Source organism: Cariama cristata, unplaced genomic scaffold (assembly GCF_000690535.1).
Source record: "Cariama cristata isolate BGI_N322 unplaced genomic scaffold, ASM69053v1 scaffold5007, whole genome shotgun sequence".
NCBI classification, from domain to species: Eukaryota; Metazoa; Chordata; class Aves; order Cariamiformes; family Cariamidae; genus Cariama; species Cariama cristata.
This window is the reverse complement of record NW_009625953.1, coordinates 25,217-36,015: the sequence shown is the minus strand read 5'-3', so window position 1 is coordinate 36,015 and position 10,799 is coordinate 25,217. Positions and strand designations below refer to the sequence as shown.

Below are 10,799 nucleotides of genomic sequence, written 5' to 3'. Positions count from 1 at the left end.
TTATTCATTGGACTGACTGCATGTGCCTTGGCACACAGGCACAAAAAGGAATACAGATTTAGAATAGCCTGGTGAAGGTGTCATCTTGAAAACGCAGCATCTGGAAGGGGACAGCTACAAAAAGCATCAGTTCCAGCTGAGTTCCAAGCCACAGTATGATCAGGTATCTAACTTAAATCTCGGCTGAAATTACAAACTACTTTTCTTCGATTGTATTGGAAACTCTTGAATGACAGTTTAAAAAAAAAAAAAAACACACCTCTCTCCTTCTGAAACTAAAGGCCACAAGAAGTATTTTCTGTTCAAAGGCTCTATTTTTGCCTAAGAACTTCTCAAAACAATTTGACATTTTGACATTTTTCCATGTTATTGTGAACAACTTACGTAAACTGAGAGGACTACATCCTTCCAGTATCCTTTAAAGTTTGACAGGTAATGTGGCAAAGTTAAAGATTGTATTTTTGAGTCTTACCTCACAATAGGCAATTTGGTGAATGGAACAGGAGGTAACTTCAAACCATCTGGAAGAGTGATAAATTCCATTGTACCAGGACATTTTGCTGTGTAGCTTTCCAAGCTCTGTGTTACATCTTTCTTTTCTAGAAAACAGATTTGTTTAAAGTAAAATTAAAAAACAATTTCAAACTTACATATAAGAGAATTTTAAGATGAAGTTATAATCTAAAGTTCTACCTGTTTTTTTATATTTATACAAAATAACTCTAATGGAATGCCAACTAATTTTGCATACAGTGCTTAGAGTTATGCTCCAGAAGCCTTAATGGATGGATCAAATATAATTAAGTGACCTTAAGTAAGACAGTTTTCTGGACTTTTCAGAAAGTGTCAGTCTATACTTTTTTTGTTAATTTTTTTATTGTCAAAATAAAAATTTCTACAATTCATCTAGTAAATCTACATATCCAACATAAATGTCCTCAAGCATGTTAAGTTTATTAATAATTAATAAATAGCATTGTTATGTGAACAAGCCCTGCTCTGAAACATTAGCTGAAACAATACCAGAGGCAAAGAAGAGAAACCAATTATTTTTGATGTCACCTTGTGTTAAAACTACCTAATTCTTAAAATAATTGTACTATATTATGCTACTAAATCATAACAACTGGTAAGAAAATTTTTCTTTGGTTTTGCTTAAAAATACTAGAACATTCAAACAGACATACATTATTTGGGCTATCTTCAATAATGTTTAATAAATGCCTATGAATTTTATCCAACAATTATTTTCAACAATGTATACAATTGTGTCTCCAGAAAAAAAGTCTATTTGGAAGTATATGGCCTGAACACAAAATTACATTCCTCTGATGAAATGGGAATCTGCAAACAGAAATAAGGCTGAGAGTGTATGTTTAGAGGAGAGAATGAGATAGCTGAAAAGTCTTAGACCTATATTGTTTTAAAGCACATATTGTGCTACCAACAAAAATAACTATTCAATAACTAAACTGTTTCTAGAATATACTTCAAAGATCAAAATACTCAATGATAAAACGAAATAGAAAAGGGAAGGGTGATAGCAAATATTGCTTTTCCCAAAAAAAATTCTTAGACAAGTGTATTAGGTTCATGCAGCAAGGTTTCGGTAGCAAGGGGTGCTGTAGGGTTGCCTTTGGGAGAAGAGACCAGGAGTAGCTCCCTGTCAGAGCGCGCCACTTCCAATCAACTCCAAAACGGGCCCGCCACTGCCCAAAGCTGGGCCGATCAGCTATGCTGGTGGCATCTCTGTGACAACGTATTTAAGAAAGGGTAAAAAAAAAAATGCTCTGAGATGGAGGAGTGAGAAAAATGTGAGAGAAACATATCCTGTAAACCATGCCACTGCCTGAAACACCATCTTGGGCCTTGAAAGGCACAAACATCCGCTGATGTTTGTGCTGCCCACATCAATCCAGCTTAGTTTGTAAGCTTCTAAGGCCATGAGTACATACTCTTTCAAAGCAAATAAACATTGATTGTAATTGCCTTCACTATGAAATTAATGACATATAACTGACAAATCGCCTTGCTTGTGTCCATGTTTCACTGAACTGTCTCTTAAGCCACTCACCACATTTTAATTGCATGTAGGAAATGTTCCCAAAAACACACAGCTAGACGTACACATACACTCAGATCAGCATGGCACAGCCAGAAATTATAGTGGTTCAAGACTGAGTATTTTCATAAAAATTTCAGGCTACAGCTTTCAGGTTGTTATTTGCCATGTTATGCGAGCAAGGGCATATTGTACAAGTAGAATCCACTGAGATGGAAAGCATCACAGGTACTAAGAATGATGAAGACATACTACAATAGGAGCTTAATTCTGCTTGAAACCGGAGGTCTGTCATTCTGGAGAACTGGCTTTCATCTCCTAGTGTGAAACACTGTCAATTACTGTATTCAAAGAAAGCATGCTGCCACTTGCAAAAAGAATTTGTTTATGGATTTTTATTTCACAGTAGAAGCTCAGCATGCTTTCTGCAAAGACAAGGCTAAAACAAGACATTTTTCTATGCTGATACTGTATGAAATGCAGTTTAAAACATGTTGCTGCCAAGCCAGCAGCTCTACTACCTTTTACTTAGCACCGCATCTCAGCTGAGATGCTAAAGGCATCTACATCAATAGGACACAAGAAGCATTCATGATGCAAAGGAGCAAGTGCTGCATGACCTTGCCCAAGAGCCACTTCTGAAAGCAAACATTGGAGCCTTTCTCCCTTGACCGAGCGCCTCTGCTACCTGACCTCTGTGGTATGAACAAGTGATAGAAACTTCTCTACTCAGTCAAATTTGCAAAGCCTAATGGTTGCCAAAAACCTGCTATAGACTGCTACTTTCAAACAGCTCTGAATTCTCCTAGCATCTGCCTGGCTGTCATCGTATTTTGACACAATCAGAAACTGCATGAACCTCCTAGGAGGATTTATTCAACTACTAAGTCTCCTGACCCATAGTTCAGAAGACTCTCTGTGACTGAAACACTTAACACCGCTATTTACCTTTCTCTTTGCAAAGAAGAGCTACTCTTGGAGGTCTTTACCCACCTAGTGTCTTCATGCTGGAAAGCAATCACCACTTGATCCTTTGACCTATGAATTCACCTCAACAGCTTTAAAAGCCTGTACTGCAGCTGGAAACACTACTGGATACTCTTGTGTAAGTATTATAGACTCATTTATTGAGTGAGAAACGACGGGTTATTTTCTCATCTGGAATAACTACATTCATGAATTTTTTTTTCTCCAGTTTCTCTCCAGACTCACTGAAAGATCAGGAACGTAGAATGGCTGCAATCAAATAACGCTGAACAAAGTCACAGTCAGTACTGCCATTCGAGCACATACTTCTCAATTTGTTCAGTATAACCTCATAGCACAATTTCCCCATTTCATACCAAATTGTTTTCATTACCTTTTTTCAGCTGCTTCTGATAACTGAAAATTTTGCAAGTCCACCAATATTCTTGGTAAATTTCGTGCTTAACTACTTCATGTGAACACAATGAACATTGGTTTTGTCCCAAAGCTGCTTCAAACCTTATTCTAATATGAGAACACAAAAATCTGAAAGCCTCAGTTGCACAGTTAGAAACCTTTTGTGACTGAAAGCTAATAAATGTGAAAAAAGAAGAGTCTTTCTGCTAGTTTCACAATAATGTGAAGCAGTATTTCGCAATAATGGAGCCGTTGAAAAAATCAGATCAGGACAGGAAAGTAAGTCAGTTACAGACTAACATTTTTAGGCATCTCAGTAACCATGATTTAACAGTACCACACAAACAGCATTTCATGTCTTGGCAGATAACAGAGAAAATTAGAACAACACAATTGCTATACCTGTATGTTTTAGCTCTTTAATATTTGAAGAAATTTAAAATGTCTGTACTTTGCCTCAGTCACTACCCATTAAAAACTAAGTCAAATATTAAAAATATAACACTTGTTCTCTGGCAAACAATTGGTTGCTCTTGTTTTGATCAAGTCATTGTGTCCCTTGCAGAACAACCTAAAGCAAGGTAGAATGAAGAAAGAGAACATTTTATGTCTGATCCACCAATTACACTGGAAGACAAACAACTTTCTGTTTCCTTGTGCAACTTGCTAAAATACTGAAAAAGGAAGTCAGGAAACAAACAGTTAAAAGCCTTCTGACTTCAATTTTCCCCTGGTGATAAGCTCAGAATCAACATTTTAACCAAAAAAAAAAAAACAACTAGTACCCATGGTTCATTGTGCTGGCCGAGCTTTTCCTTTCCCCTTGAAAACCACAAATAATGTTCACAAAGGAGAAGTCTGAGGAGACCTCCTGCAGCAGTCAGCCCCTGAGAAGTGGCAGCCAGCTGGCCTACCCAACTCTCTCAGGAACAAAGAGTCAAACACCTCCTTGATAAATTACTACTAACAGGTAACAAGACAGAAAAGTCAGTGTGACAGCAGAAAAGGCAAGAGAAACTGTAGTTTTTGCACCCAAAAAAAAGAAAATTGCTTGGTGAGCCCTCTTACAACTAGAGATGAAAAAAAAAAGTCAGTGTCTGCTACCAGGGAGATCTTCAGTATCACCCTGCCATCAAGACGCAGTCTATTCTTTAAGCTAAAAAAGAATTTCAAGAAGGTCACAAAATACATTAAGATCCTCACAAAAGCTGAAGTCAAAACTGAATATACATAGACATTAACTGCTACAAACTTTTTACCTTGAAGTTAATCACTAAATTACAGCATGTATGCAAAGGTCTTCACGACCTTTCACGTAGTCCCTCAACTCTAGTTTTGGATAGATGCAAACGGCAGTAACCATCCTATTTATATACTCAGTACATTACTCTTCACTACCACAAGCAAGTTAATATTGTAAGCGAAGTGCTTTAGCAAGACTTGCATGATCAATCCACTAATTCAGTATTTTGGTTGTTTAATTCAGCAGAACAGAGCAGGTCTTCTCTAATTTGCAGGCAAGCACCACCTGTTTTTCCATTACATTAAGTCTGATAGGTACTAGACAACAGCATTCTCTGCAGTTTTAGTAAACAAACAGCATCTCTAATATTTTTCTGAAAAATACATGGAGCAAGTAAAAAAGACTTCAAACTGCTCAGAGATTCGATACTTGAACAAGTTGCTTTAAAAGCAACGCAAGGAATGCTGGGTTTTCATTCCAATATTCTCTACTGCATTAAATCTCAGCACTTAGCTGTATTTTTATACTGCCCTGAACAGCTACATTTCAGACTCGTACCTATATTCATTACGTCATCAGTTAGAGAGGGAGCACATGCAAGTTGACTGGTCAACTGGATGACAAAATGGCCAAAGCGAGTGAGAATTAACAGTCTGTCTTTGCCCCCTCAGGGCACTGTTAGCATCTACTTTTTCTATGTATAAAAAACTGTCATGGAACTGGCACAAAATTAACATCTCCGATCTGTTCTCCACACCATGTTTTGTCAATAGATTCAAAAGCTATTCTTATGGGGAAAACCAGAAAGGCACCAGCAGACAGCATATTATATGAATCCTGTTTCTTTGAGAATCAAGCAAAATAAATCTCTAAATAAATACAGTGGAGACTAAAACTAGTAAAATTCACAGTTTGACATGGAGAAGAGCAGAAACAACAAGGAAATAGTTAATCTACGCTACCCAGAGAGCTAGACCCACTTTCATGAACAGATCATCATGAACATCATCAAAGAAAGTGGCTCCATCCACACAAAGAAGGGAATGAGAGCAAAAGCATTCAGTTATTGGTTGTGTAATAGCTCATCTATGAAAAAGAAATTATCACCTTTACTACCAACTTTGCAGGAAGGGGGGTGGGGAGAAGATAATCTTTTCAACATAAACAAAAATAGAAGAGTTGTCTGTTAGAAGCAGAATGTTTTCTGCTTCTAAGATGACCACCACAGAGAGAGAATGGGAAGAAACTATCACACCACGGTCTTCTGTTAAAAGACTTTTAACAATTATATAAAATGTATACACATTAAGTCACAGCCAGTTTGAAATTCATCGCTAGCACAAAAATAATTTTAGGTAAAATCTCATGAAAAATTGACGCAGCTGAAGTCAGCGTTCAGAAACATGCCATTAAAATTTCAGTATCTAGCTCTTCACCGTATCTGACAACTTCAGATGTCTGTATACTTTAAATACTACAAAAATATATTTTGTACATACAAAATCAGTATGTAAACCACTGAACATTATTAATGATTTTCTCATTGTAAGAAATATCAGAATACTTACTTTAACATAAAGTGGAGCAAATTAAGCACAGATAACTTCCGTAACAATAAATCAAGTTAAGGACTGCTGCAAAGCTGCCTCTGAGCAAAGTAAGCTTTGTAAAAATTTACAGGTACAATGGCATAACTGTTAAACACATCTGATTTTGTATTTTGGGTGGAAGAAGCACAGAGACAGAAGATAGCAAAAACAACATGCTAATTTCTGTAGGACATTTTTCCTGAAATACTGCTATGCAAAGTCACAGGAATTTGGCCAGAGAGGATTATCATGATTCAATGTTTCAATGCCTCCACTACTGATACAAAGAGAAGTGACTCTTGCTTGAGAAAAGGACAGTTTAATTGTTTAAAAAACTAGACAACTGTCTGAAAACTTACAATGAAAACATGTCAGCACTCTCTACTAACATAGAGTTGGCTTTTCCGATCCTTTTGAAAAAACATTTCTTCACTATCACTCCTAGAGCTCACTCTGCTTAGCAGATCCAATCATACTCAATGGACATCATATGAGGAGCTCACCAAAGTATATGTGGATGATCCCCTTTTAAACATGGATATGTAAAAAGAAATATAAAGTGCCACTTTCAATAGCAGCCTTGATTCCAGTGACTTCATTTGGATTTAGACTAAAGACAGCAGTATTGAGTCTGGTAAGTGTTGTATAAAATTTATTTGAATTTTAGTAACATAGCATCTTCTAAAATAGCTTCCTTTGGTACAAAAGTATTAGCTCTTAAAAATACAGCACAAATTCTTCATGTCTTCATATTGCCAATTAAAGTATGTCTTCCTCAAAATCATCTTTTTTTCTGGAACAAAAGCTTTGCAGCTGGTCTTCAACTGAACACTTGTGTCTTTTCCCTCAATTAATCAAATCAGGCTTCTTCAAAAATCAGAGGTATCTACATGAACATAGGAATTTTAAGCTGAAGCTCAGAAACTTCACTTTGTTCATGAATGACTTTAAACAAATTAATAGGAAGCTTCTGTCACGAAGAAATGCACTATTTTATTGTAATGATTGAGCTTCTGTTTTACCTAAGAATTTGGATACAGTATTGGCTGGAGTTTTTGTCTTTACCTCATCAACACGCAAGTCTAACAAAGGTAAATCACGTGTGAAAGACTTTCAGGTTTGTTTACAATGCTAAACAATTCGGATCAGTCTTCATTTTATTCACAGTACATTATTTTTTCTTTCATATAACATAGGACTTAAACTGTTGGTCTTCATATTTTGTGCTACGTAAATGAAATTAAATCTTTTATCGCTGTTCCTACTTTACTCAGTCTCATTCCTTTATTCCACTTAAAAAAAACATTCACTGAATTAGGATCTGATCCACAGTTACTCAAGGAACACAAGGATAAGCAAATCATTATTTAAAATGGATAAACATGTATAGGTATTGTGGTTTTCCTCTTAGCAACCTTCACTTTCTACATAGTCTAAAAAAGACATGTATTTCAGGAAAATAAATCACACCTCCTTAATAAAGCAGTTTGAGTGAAGTTATTTAATAAGCCAGCTTGTCTCTAGAAAACACCAATTCCAAAGAGAGATTTTAAAAGAATAAAACAAGACCAGTGTGTTTCACCCTGCTGCTACTATTTTGAATTTAAAAAAAAAAAAAGTTTTTAAAAAAGCAGGAGAAAGTATTGCAGATAAACAACTCCCAGGAACAAGAGCACATAACAGTGCTGAAGTTTTATAGTACATAATCAAAGAAAACACAGAACTAGATGAAAAGCAGCAAAATTCATGGTACTATGATGAATAAGAAGAGTTAAGCAGCTTCTAAGAAGCTTCCTCCTACTTCATGTACAATCTCCAAAGTCTTTTATTACAATATGTCAGAAAGCATTTACATTCAACTTTTCTTAAAATATTCATTCTTACGCCATATTGTGTCACTGCTATACATCAAACACACGAGGCAACAAGTTTGTTCAATTACTTTTTTTTTATATTTATACACACACAGACTTTTTAGATATACGTACACAGATAAGATATGGCACTATGCTGAAAGTGTAAAAAGATTTCCAATTAATGGCAAAGAATCTACCATGCTGCTACAAATATTCCCTCGTAATTTTAGAGAAGATTTCAGTCTCCATCCTGAAATCAGTTAATATTATAAGAGCAACCAAACTACCTCCCTTTTGAAAGGTTTATCAATTAGACAGAAACAACTTGCAGGTACTTTGTCAACTAAAATACAGTGCAGTGCATTAAAACCAGTTCATTAGTGTCAGTTAAGTAAACCTCACTTCAACTCAGAAGTTTAGATCCAGCTTTAATTTTCATTATATCCTCTGTTCAGTCTGATTAAAGCTTCATTCTTTCCAGTCCTTGAAATCAATCACTTTTACCTTTCTAAAAATTAATTTACACACTATACAAGATCCTGGGGGAAATGCTGTCTTAATTTAAATGCAGTATTCAGGAATAACGTCCTTATGACTACAAAACATTGACAAGTGCTGACAGGTTACATCTATATTATCAAGTATGGCAGCACAAAAGGAGAGAAGCTGTAAGCACCAACTGCTTTGCTGTGTGTTACACACGCTTCAGGGGATTACTTGTGACAGTCAGCATAAGACCTTCTAAGAGAAAGTTTCCAACACAGGATCTCTTACTTTCCACTCTCAAAAAACAGTATCACAATCAAGTCTACTCTAGAAACTCTTCTAAATAACCCTGGCTCAGTAACAACTTGCAATATTGCCATTTCTGCCAGTTTCCTAACAGCTTACAACTGTTTTGAAAAGCAAAGGCCACACAACTAATAATCTCTTTCCTCAACACCATAATCCCATTCACTTATTGTTTCTTTTCATCTCTTCTAATCATTAATTAAACAATGTACCAAAAGGCCTTTTTTTTCTTTTAATTCAGGAACATTGTATTAACTAATCATCACACTGATTTAATGCTCCATCATTCCTTGGAAAAAAGTCACGCTTCAAAGATGTTTCAACTTCTTCCCATTAGATCACAATTATCCATACATGTACTATTATTTACTACAGTTTCTTATAATTTAACCAGTACAGATACCAAATTTACTGAACTCCAGATGGGTTCAAAGGATGGAATTTGGTTTACCTTACTTCAAGAGAAGTATCTATGACTAGGGTGAGGTGCAGACACCTAGTCAATACTGAGATAGCCATGTATGTGTAAAGGGAGTGATGAATCTTGTCCAAAGAATCACTAGGATGGCCAGGATCATTAGGATGACTAGCATGCAGACATCTACACTGAAGACACACCTACTTCAGTTAGAAGAACTTCCATCCCTCTCTGAACTCTTAAAAAAAATTTTGCAGAGACTCATTTGCCAGTTGTAATTTTAAAATGAGAATTAAGATGATTTAAGAAATCCATTAATTGCAATTGTTAGTAGTTCAACTATTTAATTTTATAATTCTTTTAGCATCTTTGAACCTTATCTGGTACGTGAAATTTATTACTCATTTTACAGTTCAGATCAGTTCCCACTATAAACCATTTCTAATTACACTTTGAAAGAATTCCACAGATTTATTCTCTGTAGAGGAAGGACCAAGCCTCAAAATCTTCCTTCCTAAAAAGAAAACCTTGATCAAAATTTTATGATTCAGCTCAATCTGCCCAGAGTCCCTCTTTTTATACCTCAACTATGTTTCACTTTTGGCAGGCCTTCTGCTTCTAATATGTTTGAAGAAGTTACTAGCTTTCCTGTGTTCAGCAAGTTACACCTCCAAATCTTTCCCAGGCTTTTCTGGCTTCCCCTCTCCCCATTTAATTTATCAGGTTGATACTCCCTTCTACTTTCTATGTTTGGTCATAACATCCACTTTAATACAGTAAACTTTTTATTTTCTCCCACAATTGCATTTATTTTAATTTTTAACTACCCTTGCTTTTTTCATTGTTTTTTGATTTAATGAAGAAGGAGAGTACACTTTGTGAGAATCTACTATGGCACCTTTAATCAGCCTCCATGCTATCAGCAAACATACTACTCCTTTTAAATTCTTCCAGTTAGCTTCTTACTTTTATGTATTTCCTCCTTTCAAAGTCTAGTACTACCGTCAAGGTGGTTTGTTTATTTTAAAATCAGGCATTAATATTTGTTTATCTTACATTTTATTTCTGATACTTACAATCTTGTTTCCTGTGACCTAAATACGAAGAAGAAGAGGAAAAGAAGAGGAGCGCTATGGGAACAGGCAGGAGGAACGGCAAACAGAGGGGAGCAATGGCAAGCAACAAGCTCAAACTAAAAAAATAAGCTGAAGCTCTCAAGAACTCTTGGTACAGCAGTCTTAACAGGGAAAAAATGAGAAAGTCATAGCAAGACATAAACAAGAGAACAGGATATGGCTAGGTGAACCTACAGGAACAAGTAGCCTCAGCAGTCCCTCAAAACAAGAGGTAGTTTTAAATTATTCCATGCTCTAGAGTAGCAGCAGTTATTTATAGGTTTATAGGTTATTCTTATCCCTTTCTCCAGTGAAATGCCATTTAGTCAAATCTGTGTAGG

At 35.8% G+C, this 10,799-nt stretch overlaps 1 protein-coding gene across 1 annotated transcript in view; it reads right to left on the bottom strand.

The window, feature by feature from the left end:
- Nucleotides 1-468: 468 nt before the first annotated feature.
- The window catches only part of TRAPPC9 (trafficking protein particle complex 9), a 34,305-nt gene continuing 23,974 nt past the window's right edge, over nt 469-10,799 (bottom strand). Inside the window, exon 9 of the mRNA XM_009703806.1 lies at nt 469-599. Coding sequence (XP_009702108.1) covers nt 469-599 — 131 coding nt within the window. The remainder of the gene's footprint in view (nt 600-10,799) is intronic.